This window comes from Coloeus monedula, assembly GCF_965178545.1.
Source record: "Coloeus monedula genome assembly, chromosome: 1".
NCBI classification, from domain to species: domain Eukaryota; kingdom Metazoa; phylum Chordata; class Aves; order Passeriformes; family Corvidae; genus Coloeus; species Coloeus monedula.
Window position 1 is genome coordinate 43,192,323 of NC_138781.1, and position 22,434 is coordinate 43,214,756.

A 22,434-nucleotide genomic window follows, 5' to 3' on the forward strand; every position below is an offset into this window, starting at 1 on the left:
AAGGAAATACTATGAAAATCCTACATAGATCACTTGATCACAGTGAGATGTAGTCTGGCATTTATTTTTTAAAACCCAATGAATTCAAGTAGTTTTATTTCAAAATCCAGCAAATGAAATCCATTTTCTATGATTAGAAAAGGGATATTTTCAAGGTTTTGTCTCCACAAGGCAACTAAGAAGAAAAAAAAAAAAAAAAGAGCAGATTGCTGCTAGCAAATGAGTAAAATCTTAAGGGTTTAGAGGTATCAGCTTTAAAGACTGCAGAATTACCATACAAAACTAGCAAAACTAGGAACGTTTTTTCCCCTGGAGCTAAGTTCCCAGCGGTCACAAGACTGCAGCAGTTGCAGACGCGATTTATGACATCCTCTGAATGACCTCTCAGAGCTGAAGAGTGATTAAGTGCAAGGCATGGAAGGTAGCTCCTGTCTGCCCGCATCACGTGCTGCGGAGTCAGAGCCCAGCGAGCGGACAGAGCTGTCCCTGGGCTTTCTGCTGCAGGCGGCACTGCGCTGCCCTTATGTAAGAGAGGCACAGTGACACACAGCGCAGGTATCGGGCCCCCTCCTCGCCCGAGCTGCATCTCTCCTTGTGTCACCCGCAGATGCTCCTTGCAGCACTGGTTCACAGGTGTATCTGTCATTCTCTAGGACAAAAATTGTCATTTGACTTCAGCAGCACTGTCAGTGCAACAGCAAGACAACAGCAGTATCTGAGGCTAAGGAGCGGCATATATGCAAAAGAAATAACTTGAGCTATTCAGCGCATGAATGATCCCATTTTCTCTATTTCTTTCAGAAACAGGCTTGTTCTATAGCTGACAAAAGCTTTACTGTATTTATCCAGTGCTGCATATAAAATATTCCCACGGCACAGGTATGCATTTATATAAAGGCAATCCCAGTGTACTGAGAAAAAAAGTTGTCCTGTTCTCAAGAACTGAATTAAGTATGAGGTGACATTGCAGCTATTTTGGCTAGGAGTGATTTGCCATGGCTTTGTCACAGCAAGCTCAGTCTAACAGATTTAGGCCTGGCTGAAGGGAAAGTGTGCAAAAAATACTTCTCCCCAAAGGCTTGTTAAAAGAGTAAGTCACATGCACAACAAATCAAAGTTTAAGATATTAATAGATGTGATCTCTGCACTGTGTCCTTCTCAGCAGGATCCAAGCATGTCGACTTTACTTCATTACAGAAGAAAGAAAATCCAGCATCATCTATTGAGCATTTCTGACCTGAACCATGAAAGTGAGCTGTCATAGCTTATTTATAAATCTATATCCCCCTTTCTCTTGCATGAAAAGTAAAATAATAAGCAATATTGATACCTCAACCACCACCACTACATCTCCAAGAGTATATCTTGCTGAGATAAATGGGGCAGTCTGCAGTTCTGGGAATTGCTTCTCCAGACATTCCAAGTACTTCCCTGTCAGTTACACTATGTTCCCATTTGATGAGCTTTCTTCACAGCCACACCATTACAAACACACAGCTTAGTTTTCTGGCTCCATAGCAAAGGGTTGACAGTTTGTGGGTGTGGAGGAAAGATAAGAGACTGCAGCCTCTGAAAGTGCTGCAACGTCACACTGTAACAGACTGACCCAGTTCATCCAGGGACTGAGGCTGGAATGGGGTCACTGAAGCAGGTCCTACCTCCTCCCTTTAGGAGGCAGGCACAGCCTGCACAAGTTGAACTAGACTGTGGTTTTGTTTAGTGACATTTATCACCATTACTCTTTAAGATGAACAATCTCCCTTCCCAACAAACTTGAAGTGTAACAGGCTGCTTTTGCAGTGATGCTCTTCTGTGAGGTACCAAAAACTGTTGAAGGAGAGATTTGGGATGGCAGGAATACAGCTTTACTGAACAAACAGAGGAAGAAATTAAGTTTGCCACTGTTCCGCTCAGCAGTCTGGTTTGGACAAGTAGCTATTTTGGCCTAGACTGGTGAACATCAGTGAAAGTTCTTGTTCAAACATTATCAACAATTCTTAAAGGGAGCAAGTAAAAACCAGTCAATATATTTTAATCAAACATTACATCAAACACAATTTCTCTTCTTAATATGACAATTCCCTCCTGAAATTTGATAATTATTTGCAAGACAAGTTATGAAAAGTCTGAGCTGATATTATATTAATTCACAGAAGAACATCTGTGCAAACGTCTGAGATGAAAATTTTATTTACTATAATAATGTTCCACTGTCGCCACGTTAAACAAAATCTCAAAGTCCAACAGCTCTTTATATCTTCAAGAACTACTGAAGAAAACAGTTTTATAGCATTAGGGAAACTGAATGAACCTCCTATTCTGGAGGATGTTCACAAATACAAAAGATCAAAAGAAAGAGTAAATACCACTATTTTAATTGCAAGCAGGGGATAACTGTCTTTTTACAAGTCTGTTAAACTACCTTTTAAAGTATGTTCTTCTGCCTCCCCAGCATCCCTGAGGACAGAGCACAGAACCTCCTAGGGCAGAGTAAGAAGCTAGAAACTTTTAGCCAAGAATCGTGTTAAACTTTTAAAATGAAAGAATCAAGAAATTCTATGGAGAATTTTACACCTTGGATAAAGTGGAATGAAATAACTGATGTGCCTTAGCATTATTTTGTACTGCTCTGCTGAAAGTCTAGTCCTATTAAAGGATGAGGACAAGGAGGAAGGCTTAAGCTTTTCCAGGCAGACTGGCAAGATGCCCTTTTGCAAGGTCTTTCAGGGTATGATCTCAGGAACCCTGGCAGAGAAATTAACTTGAAATTAATAATTCTTTTCATTCCTTAAGTTTTGAGTGTATCAGTCAAAACAGTTGAGAGCACCAGCCCTGCTGAATAAAATACTCTCCCTTGGTGCACAGAAGTGACCAAGCAAACCAAGTCACTGCAGTGGGCAGGACTACCAGAATCATGCATTTTGGTGCTTCAAATATTAGGTGAATGTGCAAGGTTTTTCTTTCCTTCTACTGAGCAATATGAACTCAAGTTCTGGCATAAGTATCTTACCCCAAAGATGCTGAAACAGACAGCAATCAACAAAGGTTATAACTTGTGTTATTAAAAATTAGGTGAGCCCCATTCACAAAGAATGTTTCCAAAATATTTTTATTTAGTCCTTTAGATGACTCATGCCAGTATTTAAGTCTCTACTCTGGATCAAAATGCATGTTATGGCTGTCATTTCGATGATGACAAGTCCTCTAGAAGGATTACTGCTTACACAGATTCCAACTCAAGATCCTGACACTTGCTCACATGCAAGTTGCAGCATGTGGCAGTCCCAGCAAGAAATGCTCTCCTCACAAGACAAAACTTAACCCAACAGCTCAAATCGATTTAGAACAAAGATCAGTGTGTTTAAGTCATTACAAAACCATTCTTTGCATCCTTGCTAATCTGAATCAATTGCACTGTCGTGGCCCAAGTCAATTTGAGATCGGCTCAGTTGGTCAGAGCATGGTACGAAAACACCGAGGTCGTGGGTTCAATTTCTGTGTGGGTCATGCACTTACAAGTTGGAGTCAATGATCCTTGTGTGTTCCTTCCAACTCAGAATATTCTGTGATTCTCTGAATTTAGTTAGATGGCATCAGAACATTCCACTCTTCGTGTCTGGTGGTAGACCAAACACCCCAGAAAACATTGCCAGGCAGGAAGAGCACATTGAGTTCCAATCCTGTTTTTCCTTCTGGTATACATACCTTAATTTTTAATATTCTGTCTGTAATAGTTTTCCACATGGTAATTCTCAATTTCAAAGAAATTGGATAAACTCTTAATATAAAATCATATCTATAATCCCTACTATCTGTGATGTCTGATCTCCTGCTGTTTTTTAATATGACAGGTCTAAAAAATTCACTTGCTGTAATTTAAAAAGAAAAACTACGAATCCTTTACTTCAAGTGAGGAAAAAACCTTCAGCAGTTCATGCACTGGATGTCTCAACATGCTTCCTCTCTGAATTACACCAGTGAAAGCTTTTCTCCTTAAAATGAACCTGAGTAAACATGTTGGTCAAGAGTCAGACCCACTGCCATATGTGAATTAAATGCAGAGTGGTCTGAGCGAGAGCAGCACTGATGTCAAAGCAGCACCACCCCTGAGCAGCAGCTTTGAGGAGATCAGCTTAGAAAGTTTCCAGTAGAACACCATTCCAACAGAAAGTGCTGACTTGATGAAACCCAAAATATTCCACAGGAATGTGCTAATTCAGTCAAAACTTTTGAAAGAGGACAGGCTGGCTCGCCAAGCCAGCCAACCACTCTAGTGAGCTGACTGGCTCTCCCCAGCTCTCCAGGGTCACTGGCTTCCCTATCTGGCCAGGTGCCAGGCTGCTATCCCTGCCCTCTGAGGGGCCCTCTAATAATAATAAATATAGGGGAGTCTTATAAAGTATGCCGAGAAACAAACAAAGGATTTTAAAAATGAAAACCAGAATTATTTCAGAACCAACTGCAGGGTTTCATCAGAAGGAATTGGGTGCATTTGTCGTGAAGCATCTAAAGTCACAAATCTCCCCAGTGTCTCCTCAATTTTTTATAAAACATCTTCCAATGAAAAAAGCTGTATCAATATTGTAACAACACAAAATAAACAATAATTATATTCAAAACCCAAACTTCACCAGGCGCCTCTAATCATCAGCAAGGAGTTTAAGGCAAGTTGCTTCCAAAGCACTGAGGAAATTCACATATAAATGTCCCTGCCTGACCAAAACACAGGGCTACAGTGTAAGAAACACCTTTCACAGAGTAGTCCCTAAGTGGACTCCCTGCTCGTCACCATGACAAATTTGAACAAGATGGTGCAAGGGGCCTCATTTAACACTGTGAAGAAGCTCAAAGGAACAGGTATAGCTACACAGTATTTCAGCAGTCTTTTTAAAACAATCCTGTCAACTAGCGAGTAACCCACTTTCTTCATAAAACTGGCTTTTGGCAACCTGTGCTTAACCAGTGTACGGGACCTACTCCGGCTCCTCAGCAACTCAGCAACTAACAGTATTTGCTAATTGCTAGGAAAGGTTTTTCAAGACAACATCACCAAACACCACAATGTTTTTTGCACAATACCATTCATTTAACCAGCATTTGTATAAAAATGCCTGTATATTGGTTCACGTGTGAACACCACAAGTAGTTTAAGAAATGTGGAACAAAGTTCCACAGAAAATAAGAAAGAGCTCTTTTTACATGCCAGATTGAGTCAGCAATGAGATCTCTGTTGCAGGCAAGTCACATGATTTTGAAAGAATAAGGCCAATAAAATGTACTGATATATTTACATGAAAATCAGCACAACTTCCAGCATAGAACTGAGACAATTTTTTGACCACTCTTTCAGAAAACACATGTAAATCAGACAGCTGCCCAAGTTTGCAGTTCACCGACCCTTTCAACTGCCAACTGCAATGCACAAAGGTAGCTCAGAAAGCAATTAGAGATCGGCTGGGAGGACTCATTAATTTATTTAAACTTCAAATCACAACTAAGCAGTCTTATAACATTTTTCTGGGGGAGACTCTATGCCTTAGACTCATATTTAAAAAGAAAGGTTTGTCTTCTCAGAATGACAAAATACATACAATTTGCTGCCTGGTGTTTCTTAGAAAAAACAACTAATACATTTACGGTATCATGAGGAAACATCTAGAACAGAACTAGACATAAGCACAGTTCAATCCAACTGCTCAATCTCTAAATATTTCTGCACCTGCAAAGTCTAAGGCTCCCTTCATCTACCTGCAACACAAACCTCAGAGACAAAAGAAGGTGTGGGGGAAAAAAAGTAAGAAAAAAGATATTTTTCCTTCTAGTGATAACAGGACTGGGAAATTATCAGTGACTAACACAAACAAATGATGCCTGGTTGGCTCTATTCGAGTATATATGGCATAAGGCCAAGATAACAATGAGGAAGTAAAGCCTAAAGAGATGCCTTCCATTTTGGAAGAAGGTATCAAAAGTTGACAGCAGCATCTTTTCTTCTCTCAAACAAAACTTGAGATGCCCTCAGCCCATGGCCAAAAGGCAGGTTCATCACTCCCTCTCATGATGACAAACAGCAAAATAGACAAGAAAAAAATGCATGCATATAGACAGTCATGTGCAGGTCTAGGCCTGAAATCATGGCAGCATTAAGTAACCAATCTGCTAGTTAATTTTCCTTCATTAGCTGCATTAAAGGGACCACAAGCATACCACAAAGTAACAACTTAGCACTGCATAACTAAGAAGCCCTATCCTCAATTTCTTTGTGCTGCAGGAATTTAAATAACCAGCTATAGGCTATAATTTAAGATTTAGACTGTGACTCCAGGAGCTAACCAACTGGAGCCACAAGGATCAATGCACACTTCCATGAAGTGTTTATGAAAATGAGACCATACTTCTAAGTAAGTATCTCTCTCAAACCAGCCTACCTAATTTGATAAATTCCTTATTTCACACTTATATAACCATTTCCTAGAAAAAGTTCCTGAGGCTCACTGTACAGCAGACACCTAAACTGAGAGATGGCATCCTCCTGTTAACTCATATTGCATTGCCCACAACCACTTTTGTCATGCTGCAGATCATCCATAGTGGCTTCAGCTGCCACTCACAGGTTTTACTTCTGCTCATTTGTTGACTTAAAATACTGTGCAAAGGTAACAAGATGGCCCAGTGTAAGCTGAAACAGTGCAAGAAGGCAAAAGGAGTCTGAATACGGCACCACTGTGATTCAAACAAACATCATAAATAGTTCTGAGAGGTTACATTATGTAATTGCCATATCTTTGAACAAAAGTTAAGCCAGCTGAGTGCACTCATATGTACGTGTAGGAAGCAGCAGGGGCAAAGGATTTCAGCCAGTCAACTCATAATTTGTGCACACCCCATCAGATGGATTAGTGCCAGAGCTTGTTCTCTGCCAGTCTGCCTCCTCCTGCTCCACCCTAACTGATCCCAAGTGCATTTTGCTGCCTGCTTCTCTTCTTTCCAATGTCCAACATCCCTCAGAACACAACTTATCTTGGAAAATGCTCAGATCTAAATTTAAAAAGGAAAAACAAAGAGAAAAAAAGCCCTCTCTGTTAGATGAAGTCAATCTTCTCAAATATATGTGTGGTAACACCAGGAAGAAAAAAGAAATATTTACTTTTCCTAAGTACTGTGCTTTCAAATGGATTTCACAACTCTAAGCATACGATTTCAAATTATTTTTGCAATTAAGGGCCAGTAGTATTGGATAGCATTATGCTATCCGAAGAATAAGGTGGGTCCAAACATTCTCCAGACTTGTTCCAATAAAAAAGTCCAGCATAGAATACCATAACAGCAAGGTGCCTGGAGGGTCAAAGAGCCCATGACACTGCAGGTTATTTATGTAATAAATAACTTATGTTGGAAGGGAGCTCTGGTGGTCTTCTGGCCCAGCCCCTCACTCAAAGCACAACCAAGGTAGACTAAACTGCTCAAGGACGGAGTTGCATAACCTCTTCAAGTGCCTTGACCACCCTCATTATGTGACATTCCTACTTTACACGGAACCAGATTTTCCCTGATGTAACTTGCAAGCACCAGCTTTCAGCTTCTTGCTGTTCACCTGCAAAAAAAGTTCAGCTCCCTCTCCTCTCTACAATTTCTAACTGCATTCTGTTCTGACATTGGATGACTGGTGGGCATTAATCTCATTGAAGATGCACTGTAAGATTTTCTGTCAAAGCAGGCACTAAAATTTCAGTATGATTTTCTAATCCCTGGTTTTTTGTGTGCTTGCCATAGAACTGAGTGTCAGCCTAACCCACAGTGATTGACAGGTTCAACCTCAGTGGCAAAAGTCCTGTTTGCCTTGCATTAAAGGTTGCCTAGAAGGAGAGCTTAGTAGTAGGGAGAAAAGCCAGTGCTACTACAGGTGATTCATTTGATATTGGCCAGTTTAATTAAAACAACAAAAACATATAAACAGTCATTGTGAAGTATCACATATGGAATCAACCGAAGAAGAAGTTCTTTAGTTCCTTCAAGAAAGGGTAATTTTCTTGAATAATGTGCAAATGCACAGCATGTCAAGTAACAGTTCTTAATAAAGCCCCCAGGAGACTCGATTGACCCACCTCACTACCTGATGTCATTAGATGAAAGGATGTGTAAGCTACACATATCTCAACTGGACAATAAACACAAACACATACTCACCAGTGGTCAAAAAATGGAATAAACACATTCAAACAAGAAAAATTTTATATTTGCACAACACAGGGCAAATTATATTGGCATGCAGTAAAAAAAGACCAAGTTCTTAGGAATTAATTTGAAAAAAATAAACTACAAGCAAAAAAAAAATACATAATTTCTGAGTCCACCAAACTAGTTACCAGAATACCTTATTAAGTAAAGGATTATTATCACACTGATGTTTAAAATGATTAAATAATTATCAGCTTACTTCTTTCTTACCATTGTAGGTTATCCTTGGTTTTGTCAAACACATCACAAGATGTAAATCCATTTCATCAGAAGATACAAATTTTGAACATACAGGGCACTTGAATCCTACGGAAAATAAAAATACGTGTGAGCATACTCAACCATATAGTAAATATATATATATAAGCCAAAAAGCTATTCTGCACACATTAAAAGAAAGAAAAAAGAAATCCTGGAGGCTTTTCATTTTTGACCTGACATTTTTTTACATAATAGAATTCCCTTGATTTCAAAAGATCTCAAAATGGATCATTTCTGGAAATCATTCTGCAAACACTGTCAGCACCTCTGGAACACAAACTTTCCCAACAACTTTGAGAACAGTTTAGGGCAGGAGCAAGAGGATCATATGACTCTACTAAAACAGAAATTACAAATGTGTAGAGGACATAGGAATGAAAATTTGAACTTGGGCTGGAACCCTGAATTAACATGTTCATTTTTACCGGGAATTGCACTGAAACTTTAACCAAGGATCTTGGTTTTACATCTCATCATACAAGTTGCAGCATCTTTTACCAGTCTGGGGCACTGGGAAAATATTAACTCAGGGGTGTTGCCTCACCTACTGAATCACTAATATTTCCTGTAGCACTGAATTTGACTGCTCTCATCCTAGCCAAGCATGACCTTGTTTAGCTTTTGAGGTCACCGCCTTAGGCAACATGGGGTAAAGAATAATTAAGACAGTCTGGATTGTGATGCAACTGCATAACAGTCTATGACAAAAGTGCTTAATACCTTAATTTATGTCATTGCCAAAGACAGCAGTCTTCCAGTTAAAGGACAAGATCAGCTGGACAACTTTTACAGCCCACAGAAAAGCCTGATTGATTTTGATCTACTGAATAATTAACACACAAGTGAGAGACAAAAAAACCACCAACAGGGATCTCGATGCGTAGTAGCTGTTAAGGAGTACACCTACAGGCAGACTGTCCAACAGGACAACAGTCAGCAAAAATATCTAATCTACATCCACTCTCAGCACAAAGGCACAACTTCCTCTCTGGTGCTGTTGAAGAGTAATGATGCAGGCCTGTATAAAAGGTCACTGCACCTTCCACCAACATGCCCATCTGGGCCTGCTCCCACATGTTTTAGTTTGTTGCCTCTTGCTTTTGTACTTCTAACCTTGGGAGTCCACCAAAAACCGAGTCAGTCAAGGATGACAAGCAACTTGATGCTGTACTTTCAAGTAACTGATGCCTGAGAATTTTCATCTTTTCTGTTAATTATTATCCAGATGTAGATCAAGCAACTAACCTGAAGCATTAGCACTCAATACAACTACTGCACTTCCTTTATCAAAAAATTATTTCTTATGGGCAGCTAATGGAAGCAAGTCAAAGAGGACAACTAGTAACAACCTTAAGGAACTTAGGGCAGCAGCTGAACACGTGCTGGAAACCACTTCCTGAGATAAAGTATTGTTCTGCTTCTTCCAATTTTAGTCATATCTATTTCTTCTTTGTATCAATCTTACACTCCAGTTTAAATATTGCTCTTCTCTCCCTAATTTTAATCCTCCTCCCCAACCCACATCTTTACAAACAACAGTTACAACCACAGATCAATAAGCACAGCACAGAGAAACGTCTTTCGGAAAAAACTAGTTGAAAGGAATTATTTACTTGTTGAAAGCCTTATCAGTGACCTTTCAGCCACTGTGTCACCTCCTTCACCCAGGCTACATCTCAACATGACTAAAATCAAACTTAGTATCTCAGTCATCCAAACACCCAAACCTATCCATTACTGTTTTAGAATGGGTTTCTTCAAAAACTGACCCAGGGTAAATTTTCTCTCAATCTTTATCACCCCAATGCTGCTGATTACTAGGTTGTGACTAGACTATAAGACCCATGCATTATTTTCATTTCTATGCTTCTATAAGGCGTAGTTGACAACACAGTTTCATGTAAAAAAGCCTCTAACTTCCTTATATGCTTCAGACCAAGTCCTGCTGTGACAGAAGGGAGGGTTTGCATTACAGCAAGTTAACATTTATGTTCATGGCTAGTTAAGCACTGGGACAGTCATTAACAAGTCCCCTCTGCTTTCTGGACAGAACTCTTCTAGCTTATTCCCTAGAGTCATGAGCACACGCAATTGGGAGTGACAGGGGGCAGGGACAACCACCACCAACAGATCCTTAGAACCAATGTTAAAGTTAACAGTGTTAAGAAGGTACGTATCCCAGGAATTCTTGGAGGAAATGTTTTAATCCAAATAAAATATTACAGAGAGCTTGATACAATAATATTATTATAATAATAATAAACATAATAGGTAATAATAATAATGATAATAACGCTAATTTAATAATAATACTGCTTTTACTTAAAACCATGCTTGAAGATAGATGTCTGTGTCAAATCTTTCAGGTTATCCACCTACAGTATACAGATGAATGTGCTTTTACTACCATGCACCTGCCTTTAAACCTAGTAAATGATCTGTGTTCTAGCAATATAGTAAGTATTTTAACAATACATTTTGTTGTGGCTTGTACTGTGTCAGGGGGGATGTGAAGGTAATGGTTAAACAACCACAAACATCCTCCTGACACAGCAAGGCTGGGATACCTGACTTCTGTAGCTCTACTCAGTGTGCAGAACTGAAGAACCCAAAGAACAGAGGACTTAAATAAGCTTTAAGGAACAACTTAGCTGATGGAAGTAAAAGGTGTATTTGTGGAAAATATGTTTTTCCAGTGACCACAATTAGCTGCATGCCAGAGACTAGCATAATAGCAGAAAAAGAGCCTTGGGCTCATAACACTTGCTGAAACATTCTTTAAATACAAGTGATATCCAATTTCTCATTTCACAATGTTCCGCTGCAATCCAGCTCCTGGATTTAGCCATCTTCCCCAAGAGATGCATAGTGTAAGTTTTGCATGAAGGAAATTACTATTTCCAACTCCGTTTAGTAACCCCAAAGAACAATTATTTTTACTACAGACATAATATTTACTTTATTCTAACTGTATCTGAAAAATATAAATAAGAGAACAATCTACACTGTCCACAGGCCAGCTGAAGGTCCTTAAAAAGCTGGTATTTTCCCACCTTTCCTCAAATGTGAAGGCAATAGTTTCATGACCCAGTTTACAATTAACCACTCTGTAAGAACAAAGACTCTATTGTACCCCTGCCCAGCAGGCTAACAACATTTATAGCCTATGTTTGTTTTTACCATCAGTCTCAAGGAACAATTCCAGTAACTTAAAGAAAGTTTCACATGACTTTTAACAATCAGCAACAGGTCAGAAATAACTTGCTCTCCACACGACTTGTTTTATGGAATTTTGTAGATAATCAATTCACAGACATTTAGACAAAAAAGCAGAAGCAGTTATCAGATGACTTAGCATCACATGAAGTGTGTTCCAAAAACCTATGAAACTTAACTACTTTCTCACTCTATAAGGAGAGCACAGCAGATAATATACAGGTCCAGGTAAAAATCCAGCTTTTAGGAAGTAGTTGATTTCACAGCATCCCTTATTTTTATCCAAGGTGACAAACCATCGCCTTTGTGTTAGCATTGTCACTGTTGGCACATAACTGCAAAGTTGACCTTCCTTTTCCCATAGTAGAGAACTCTGCCTGGGACACACTCAAGTCAGCTGAAAAACCACCTCCCACCCCATTCCCTGCATACAGAAGTACAGCACTAAAGAACTGAGCACCAAAACTGAGCAAGCACACACCTCTAGCTGACTTTTACAGCTGCATCCTTAGGAGGGCAGGGACCCAAATTCTTACAAGCTCCCACCATCTAGTTTCACAACTCTGACTGTAATACTGAAAGTAACACTTTACTTAAAATGAAACCAAAATCCTGGAAAAAAAGTACAATTACAAGAAATGGAGACAGAACAGAAAGTTGCAGTACAGCTACTAGAAAATCCCAAAGTGGCACAGAAAATCTGAAATAACTAAACCTGCTTAAGTATCAGGACTTATATCAGAGGAGAATTCTGTCTCTCATTCTCTCTTGACAGTATCACTTTCTTCAAGCTCCACCATCTCTTGCAAGTGAACTTCCAGTTAGCCAAGAAATCCCACATCCATCTATCAAACCCATAATTTTCATTTCTGGCAGGCTTGATAACTACCCACAGGGACAGGTTGATGGGTGGCTACTCATTCTATTGGTACCAGTTTCAACCTCTTAGTGATACCTTACTGTGTTTGCCTTGCTTTGCAAACATCAGACTGCTTAACTTGCACTTCAGTGCGCAGTGGAGCAAACACAAAACATCCAATGAATAACAATCCTGGATCTCTAAGACTTTTACAAAATCACGCTGGCACTTATACTGGAATATCTAGTTCCTGGTGCAAAAAAAAAAGAACTGCTAAGAGCTTCCAGACAACACAGTGCAGAGTGTCACAGAATTGCACATAAAGGAAACATGTTGAAGCCGTGTTAGACTCGCACAGAAGAGTGAATGATCCTTTCACCCAATATTAAACAGTTGTAGCAAGAGGTAAGCACAAATGAAACCTGCACCAAGACAAAAAAATTGCATCGGCCTGATCAGTAGAAAACGTAAGTGGAACACTGAGAAAGGCAAACTAAAAGTAGAATGGGAGCGGCTGCTCTTTTAAAGTATGCAGCATATTACTATTTGAAGTCTTTGTATCCTGGTGTTCTCAAATGAGATGGGTAAGTCCACCTTGTTTTGCATTTAAAGAAATCATAAGAGAAATCCTTGCATCCACACACCTTTTCTAAGGTGTACTTGAGAATAAGAAGCCTGACAAGTGTTACTTACATATTCACACATGCTCTTCGGTACTTAGAAAAAGAAGTACAGACCATGCGGAAACAGAGCATCCAGTAAATATGGTGGTATAAGGATGGTATGCAAAATGACTATCATACAAAGAAAGCCTGCATAATGTTGCTAAAAAGGAAACAATACCACACAAAAAAAGAGTTTATTACTTCTTACGTGTTCAGTAGACATGGAAAACAGTCAGTAACTCTGCTCAGTACAAAACACATGTAGACACTGGGAAGTGTGTGCCCTTTACCTTTTCGCCCTAGTCTGAAAAAAACCAGGTTACTCTAGTCTTTCCTCACAGGCCCTGATGCCTAAACCTTTTATTGCTCTTGTTGTCCTCTGGCCTCTCTCCAGCCTTACCATGGTGCACTGCCAAGAACTGGGCAGAGCTCTCAGTCTAAGACTTCACAAGTCCTAAGCAGGAATTAATACTTACCTATCACATTGTTCCATTAAACTAGGTGTCAGCTATATATAGATCTATCTATACACAGCGATATCTCATTTATGTGTGTATATATAGGTAGGTACATTTTAAACAAACCAACAGGTGACTGGCTCATTCCTCTCATGTCTCACAACAACCCCTAAATCTTCAGCAAAACTGCTGCTAGCCAAATTCCATTTTTAGTGTTGTATTTCTGCTCACATTTAGTAACTCTCATCTGTCTTTTTTTAATCAATTATGAGCACTCTTCTAACTTGTTAAAAACAAGTATGAACCCAAATTTTGCCCTCCATAGTGCTTACAAGTTTAGCATTTTACTTAGTTTTTTCAAGTCTCTAGCCTCCAAAAAAGAGTTGACTGAAAACAGACCCAAAGCAGACCACCGTGATACTTGATTTGAATTGCTTTCCTAGAGCAGCTGCAGGACTTTTTTCCCCAACTACTTCAGCATCCACCTACTTTTTCACCTAGACCACATTCTCTAGCTTGGCTAATAAGAATATATATCAAAAATATAAATATTTTTAAGTCATAGCATAATGCCTCTATTTCTTCCACTTCTTCCTTTTCTGTTCAACTGTGTAGAAGACTATGAAGTAAGATTTTAAGAATGGTAGAATAATAAATGGAAATAATTCAGATTCTTGGTGAAATAATAGTCCTGGTCAAGAAAAAACTCTGTTACGCCTTTCATCTATAAACTAATTTGTAAAACTTGAAGAAGGAAAAAAAAAAAAAGCTGTCCAGTAAAGACCACATGGTCTATCAGAATTATATGGCCACAGAATTCTCTCTTCTCTTCAGACAGATGAAAGGGAAAAATAGAATGAGTCATTCTGCAAGCCCAAAACCATGAAGCTTTGTACATGAAAGCATACTGCTTTAATACAGCTAACATCTTACTGGCAAGTTTACCCTAGCCATCAAACAGAATATGAAAATTATTTCACAATAAATTCAAGAACAAAGAACTAACATTTTTTAAAAATACTTAAATTAGAAAGCAAAAAAAAAAAAAAAAGAGCATTACCAGTTCCCAGGGAACCTTCTACAGGAAAATTACTAGGTGCTGTAGCTGGCAATACAAATGGCTACTCAGAGAAAGTTTGCCATTTTATGGACATAAGTTTTTTGTAAAGGAAGAAAATGTCGCAGTGAAAAATCACATCTGGTTCTCTACCTTCCATCCTTCCTTATGTGACAATTGTCTAAGCCAGGAGAATACAGCACCATCTGGAAAGACTTCTGGAGATGGAAAGAAATAAAGAAATACTCCCCTCACCTTGGGAGAGAATAGGAAATCAAACAGAAATAAGGAACACAATACAAACATTCTAAGCTCTGTCTTTACTAGAAAACTGAGCCACAATAAGAACAAATAAGCACTGACTGATTCCAGGTTCATCATCTAGTGGGGTTTTCTTCCCCACTTCTGTGCCATAACACTGAAGTAAATAAACCTGTGAATTTTTTGAGGGAAACAAGGAATTTTCTCTTGTATTTTCTGATTTAAATGTGCCACAGAACTCAGTGGGAAAGGGGGGATAAAGTGGGGGATAAAAAAACCCCCTGAACTATTTTAGTTACGGATTCCACAGAATAATTAGGAAAGACATGTTTGGATAATAATTCATCTCCTAAGCAAAAAGTTATGAAAGACAGAATCTTATTACATAACTTCTTCAGCTTCCTTCATCTTGGTAAGTGGGGAAGTTAGGTCTTCAGTAACAATCACTGAAAAATAATGCAGTACAGAACGAAGAAGAGAAATTGAACAAGACATTTTCTGACTCGTAAACAAAGCCTTTATCAACTGCACAACTTCAGGTGTCTATTATCAATGTAAAAGTAACATGTGATGATGATTATAATTGACAGCTGCAGTTTCAGAAAAATGAATGAACACAACCATTAAGAGAGAGAATAAAAAGCCCAATTTTAATATATCTTGCAAACCAGAAGATGAAATTACAGGCAGAAAAGACCTGTGGAAAGATTGATATTAACTTTTAATAGAAAAATAAGAACAGCTGTTATTAGAGGAACAGCCTTTTAAGAGCGACATTTCAGATCGATGCAAGCACCCAACAAAGGGAGAAGGAAAGACCTCTTTAGTTCCACCTGTTTTGTGGGTCGGTGTTACCCTCCCATCCCATCATCCATAGGGATCTGTAGTCAAGCTAAATGAGAGATTGCTCAAGCCTCCATCATCCAAAGTCTTAGAGTATCTGCACTTTCAAACTGACAAGCACATAAACAAGAACAGTTTTTTAAGTGACTTGTAAGCTATTAACTCACTCTTTAACTTACTCCTTCATACCTGCATGTCAGACACATCACACCTGTCTCATCACAGACAGATCCATACCACAAGTTTCTCAATGGATCTGAAGCAGCTGAAGACTGACAAGTCTCAATATAAACTTTGGTTGGGAGCAAGCCTCAGTTTTCATGTAAAAAAATGCTCCACCCACACCCTAAGCCCAGATGATTTTAGCTTTTGGCTTATGATGCTTGAGAAACATATTTTCAACCAAAAACTCCATTTAACAATGAGACTTTGCCCAGAAAAATATCTTTCACTTCCACTGCATCTTTCCCAAGGGAGGGGCACAAGTGAGAGAACCCAAGGAAACACACTTATCTTTTACACGTAGGTGTGATGACTCCCTTCCAAAATCTGACTCAAGGACAACAAAGGAAAGACACTTTCCTTCTCTCTCATGGCGCTCCATCATCAGATCTCTGGCAAGCAGAGACAAGAGTAAGGTGCTCCTCTAGCCACATTGGCAGGGTAGCATCAGGAGTATGGGAAGAAACTAACCCTATCACCATTCCAGAGGCTTCTGTACACAAGTGGGGCCACTTGCCACTCAGGTGAAACCTTGTGGAGCTGAGTTGTTGTCTGAATATGAAGTTCAGCCAGGGTGGGCACATTTGTGAGCCTAGCTGACTACTTTCCTCAGACAGCAAGTAGCCAGAATGTATAGTCAATTGTTCAGGGCACAAACATTTTATTTACACTCGGCAGGCAAGATCAACCTGTCTAACTAGCTCAGTTCTTGCATTATCAGATGATGACAAATAACTCACTGCAGGCCAGCTTGGAAGTCTGAAAACTTTTAAGCAAATGAAATGCCTGAAAACTCTTGCTTCAGAGATACCCCATATTCCCAATGTCTTTTTCTTCTTAACTCACCCACCACAATTCAAAAAGGAAGAATTGTCTCCCATTCCCAGTCTCTCCTGAACATAGACGTTTGTTTTTCTCTTTCTTCTTGAATTTTGCTACTCCCTCAATTTTCGCTTATTGCCTGGAGCAACATTTTCCTCAAACACCTGAAAAAAGTCTTTCCACTCATCATTTCACAATACAAGTGGAGGAAGACAGACAGGACAACTGTGTTCTGTTGTCAGAAGAAGGCACTTCTTGAGTAACTGAGTAATTTGGCAAGACAACTACCAATTTTTAAGTGCAGGGAACCAGTTTGTCTACACTCCCCTGCCCTACTTCACACTGTCAATAAAGTCACTACTTTCAGGGTTAAAGAAAAAGTTTCCATTAGAAATCACATCATTGAAAAGAGAGTATAGGAAGAGCTGCTCCACGATAAGAAGAATCAAGTCCTGCTTTTTCAAAATGCACAGGTGTAAATATCTTGAAAACTTGACTGTACAGTGCAACAAATCTGATCAAAATTACATGAAGCACGATAATAAGAGAGGAGAGGGTGGCTATACCATGCTGAGAATATATTTAATGATAGCTAAAAGGGAAGAGGTATGATGTGAAAATGGCTGAATAATGGTTGACAAAGATGACTAAACTGAACACGTGAAACAGAGCATCTTGTTGGATGCAGAGAAGTCTTCTGAGCAAACTGGCCAAAATGCATACGAGGTCTTACGAAAAAAAGAAATGGGAGAGACAAAGTAAACACTGCACTTGAAACGCAGCAGACAAGAACAAAGGAGCAAGCCCCAGGAGAAGGCAGCATCTTAGAAGACAGCACAGATAACGATGCTGCTGGAAAGCATGCAGAAGACAGTCTCTCGGAGAATCTGAGAACTATTATTCTACTACACAAACAAGGCGATAATGGAGGCCTGAGAAAGCACAGCATTTACAGACAATTAGTCTGTTGTCTACAAAGTTTTTACCAAAGTAAGTGAGGGTAAAAAAAAGAGGTCCTCACTAAGGCAAAACTTTGTAAAGTCTGATTTAGTTGAAATACTTACCAATAACCTACTTGTTCCTGCAGAAATAGAGGTAGCAGTGACAAAAAAAAAAAAAGGGGAAAACCAATCAATGACAAAAAAGTCAGAGTACAAAAGAAAAGATTACATCTGGGAAGAATATACGTAAGTAAAATGTTAAATTATTATGTGGGGTGTTCCCAGGAATTTATATATTAATTCTAAGCATAATAATGATTCATTTTTTGACAGCAACATTAAATTATATTCCAAAACTACTTATTACTACATTTATTACTCAGTGTAACAGGAAAATTTTACCTATTACAGTTTCAAGAAAGTCAAGAACAAAGGTTTCAAAGCATACTTGTTTTCTTGTGCTTTTCATCTATTTTTTCAGCACACATACAAGAATTTTTATTACTTAAGCACAACAGCAGATTTTCCTGTATTATTACACTCTGTATTTTCCCCCTTTATCTTTCCAAAACAGCAGTCCTCCACAGATGACAGCATTTATTAATTCAGCAGAGAAATATCTAACCAATGTACTCATTTACTTTCCTTCACTTGAAACTGGTGAGAGTTGAGTAAGTAGGGCTGGGTGGTTGGTTATCTGGATTTGTTGTGGGGAGGTTGTTTTGGGGTTTTGGAGGCGGGTTTTTTTTTTTTTGCTTACTTGTCTTGGTTTTTTTTCCAGAGTAGAAGTATGATTTATGAAAAAGAATTGAACTTATTAGAAAAGTCTAGGCTTAAAAATACCATTCATTGTCAGAACAATTTTAAGGATTAACTTTTTATTTAAAAGTACTAACATCTCTGCTTATCCTAAAGCAGCCTTTTGTTTTTAAATGGAAAATTCAGCTAAGAGAATTCACTCTACATTGACCCATCTATTCTTCCAACTTGGAGAATATTTACCTTAATGTATGGACTACTGGCCAAACTCGGGTGTTGGATCATAAGAAGCCAGACATTTAACATAATTAAAGAGAATATTACAAAATGGGGAGAGGTCCAAGGGTTGGTTACAAAACACGTTAATTTCAAAAGTGTACACTGGAATGAGACCATTAAATTCATCAGTATTAACATAACTTAAGTGTTTAACATGAATAACATACAAATTTTGGGAAAATGTGTTTTGAGAAAATGTGTTGCTGAAGTTTCAGTAACACATATCCATGTAATGTAACCACTAGTTTTGCAAAAGTTCCTATGTCTAAGACAGAACCTTTTAAGAACATTTGGGAACGTACCATTGTGAAGAAAGCATCCAAAATGCCAAATAAGAGGAACAGTAAAGAAGATGCATAATTGGTTCAGAAAACGACAGAACTGAACTCAAAAAGATATAACCCCTTCCAACTATTGTCAGTAAAAAGTGAAGAAAAGCTATTGAGTTACATGCTTTAAACATATCAATGAGAGATTTGTCTATATTTAGTCTTTCACCTCTATTAAGAGAGTACACAGCACCTGTAACATATTCTGCAAAATCTTCCAGAACATCCATAAATCACCAACCAACCAAACTTTCAAATTATATGTTACACCACTGCTACCACAGCAACTAAGGCAGAAATGTAATTCTTGCTTTTTCACGGCTAAGATGTCACCATTTGAACAAACTATTCTTATTTTCTGCATCACTCGTATTTTAAATATCTTTTGTAAGAATGCTACTGAGCATTTCCTATTTTTTTTTCTCTATCCAACTGCTGCATTGGTCTATCAGTCAAACTGTTGAGAAATTTGATTAGTTACCCATTTTAAACATCTGTGTGTAGAAGAGAAACATCTTGTTTACATTAGCCAGATCATGCTAATAAGATGCACATATGCATGCCTACACACACACAAAGCATAGACGGTAAATAAGTTTTAACAGGGATCCGCAGTTGGAAAAAAAATAGATCAAATGGTAGTTTGACTTTTCAGCAATTTGAAAAAATGACACAGTAACTCAAATGTTTTTACTTAACTAATTACACCTTTCATGTAGAGTGTTACATGCTTTCATTGCTTTATTCCTCCATAAGGCTATTGAAGGTTAAGAGAACCTACAACTATTTAAGAGGTATGGTTTTTCTCTTCATCGTTCAAAGAAAATCATGACCTGTCCTTTGATAAACATAAGCAATACTCATAAAAAAAAAAGGAGACACTGTCTTGAGTTTGAAAACTGAGATAGCATGCAACTGATGAATGAATGCTAATGAATTATACTTTAATAAGAAAGGTTGTTGGGGTTTGTGGTTTTTGTTTTGTTCTTTTTTACAAGTGACTAAGGAGCAATCATAGCTAGTATTCCTGCTTCAGGAATGTCCTTACTAGATCAGAACCACAGGATGCCAAGAGGTACAAATATGGTTTGTTCACATATATGTATTAGTCCCTCCTCCAAAGAGCTTACACTCCAAAATAGACAAGCATAAGCAATGGTTACAATGAGAGCAATGTCTCCATTATATACTTCAGAAAGGCAGTAAGAAACTAGTCCTACCTTACATGGAAAGTCAAACAAGTCTCCTAAGTCTCTGGCTGCCACCTTATATAAAAATGCCTATTTGCCCACAATGACATCGAGACAAGGGTCACATAAAAAGTAAATCAGTGACATAAATTTGCTCCACCTTTCTATGAAGCACTGCCTTCTTAACCATCACCTTACCTAATGAGTTAGCAAAGCTCTACCACGGGTCCCTAAATCCAGTGAGTGAGCAGTTTAAACATAAACAATAAAATGCTCAGTGAAAAAAAGTTTCATGTTTTGAAAGAATTAAAAAGCTCTTTAGAGCAGTCCTTGATGGCAGCATAAAGAATGCCAGAGTTTGAGCCTGCACTCCTCCCAACTTATTTACATGTTCATCCCTTCACGTTCCTTCTCTGCTGTATTAGCCAATTTGGAGACTGACAAGATCAAAACAGCAGCTAGAGTGCAAAGACCAATAAGGTGCGTCCAAATAAACCCTTCCATGACATAAAATACTCCAAACAAATAGTTAAAAAAACCCCATGCTGAAAAACTGTGGACTTACAGAACAAGAGACAAGCTAATGAAAGATGCACCCCAAATGTGTATTATATACATACTTTAGCAGCAAACAACTTACTTACAGAAAAAACCTTCCACAACACACATTAAATATCTCAACATTTGAGCTTTAATTTTCTTCAGAGAGGCACTCATAAATTATTTTTTAATGCCTCCCACACTTTAGACATCTAAAGCCCTGAGGTAGACTACTTAGGACGACTACTACTACTACCCCGATGTCAAAATAATTAGAGACACAGATTTACATCTGTTTTCCCATTGTAGCCTTTCATTTTAGCTTGAAAATCGTAGCTTTCTAAAATATTCTGTGAAGGAAACAATAGTTCTCAAAAGGCACCTTTACTTAAGCAAACCATTCCCCAAACAAGAAAGATTTCACACTGCTAAGTGTTCAGGCACTGAATTGTCACATTGTTAATTGTAACACTTAACATAATTTATAGGCATTTTTCTTTTTCAAATTAAATCTTCTCCTTCATCTAAGAGGAGCATTAATACCTCAAAAAGACTTCTGTTTCAGTAGACAGGAGATGTACTTTCAATGTCTTATGAAATAAAAATCCCCATGATAGTCTTGAAGTATAAATCTTTCACACTTAAACTGTTACCATTTTTCTAAAAGGCCTTCTTATTCTGGATTTTAGGAGAGGTAAAAGGAGCTGTTTCACACATCAACACAAGATTAAATCCACTCCTTTTATTGTGGAAGAAGCCCTCAGAAGGCAAGTAAGTCCACTGCACACAGGTGAGTGTAAGAGCAACTGTGATAAATTTCCACAGTACAGCCACACACAAAATAGTGAGATTAAGCCAAGTGAAAGTCATGAGCTCTGGTGAAAAGAGACTTGTTCCAGTTCTTCCATAGCAAACTCTATCCATATTAAAGACTTCTGAGAAGTCATAGGCATGTAAAGGACAGCCTCTGCCTCCAGGCTTTGTGCGTTTATCAAGTAACTTTTTTAAAGCTTGCCTTTAACTACCATTTTTGGGAATGCTCAATAAAAGCTCCTAAGGGAAGCCTGGCATTCCCGCCAGCATAAAAAGCATACTCTTCTCTCTAGAGGAGGTCTTGCCATACCTGTTCTTTACAGCAGTTGTATCAGATCAGAGATCAGTAAACCAAGAGATGTGCCACTAAGAGAAACCTATTTTTATTAGTTTTTTCCCTTGAAATGAAACAATACTCAATACAATTTAGGGCTTTGAGCAGTGCAAATACCGTTTAAACCACTAAACTTACATCTCTGCTTTCCAGAACTGTGTAGACATTGCACCATTTATTCTATTAATCCTGTAACCTACAACAGCAGTTTCTGGTCAGGAAGACATCTCTGCAGGGCAGTGGGCATGCTACAGAAACTAACATCTCTCTAATCCTTCAGGGAGTTCCTCCAGCTCCAGGTTGAAAAATGAGTGAATGCTCAACTTGTTCTGTGAACAGAAGACTTC

At 38.4% G+C, this 22,434-nt stretch overlaps 1 protein-coding gene across 1 annotated transcript in view; it reads right to left on the reverse strand.

The window, feature by feature from the left end:
* The window catches only part of ZNRF2 (zinc and ring finger 2), a 55,011-nt gene that overhangs the window by 15,261 nt on the left and 17,316 nt on the right, over window positions 1-22,434 (reverse strand). Inside the window, 1 exon segment of the mRNA XM_082299045.1 lies at window positions 8,449-8,544. Coding sequence (XP_082155171.1) covers window positions 8,449-8,544 — 96 coding nt within the window.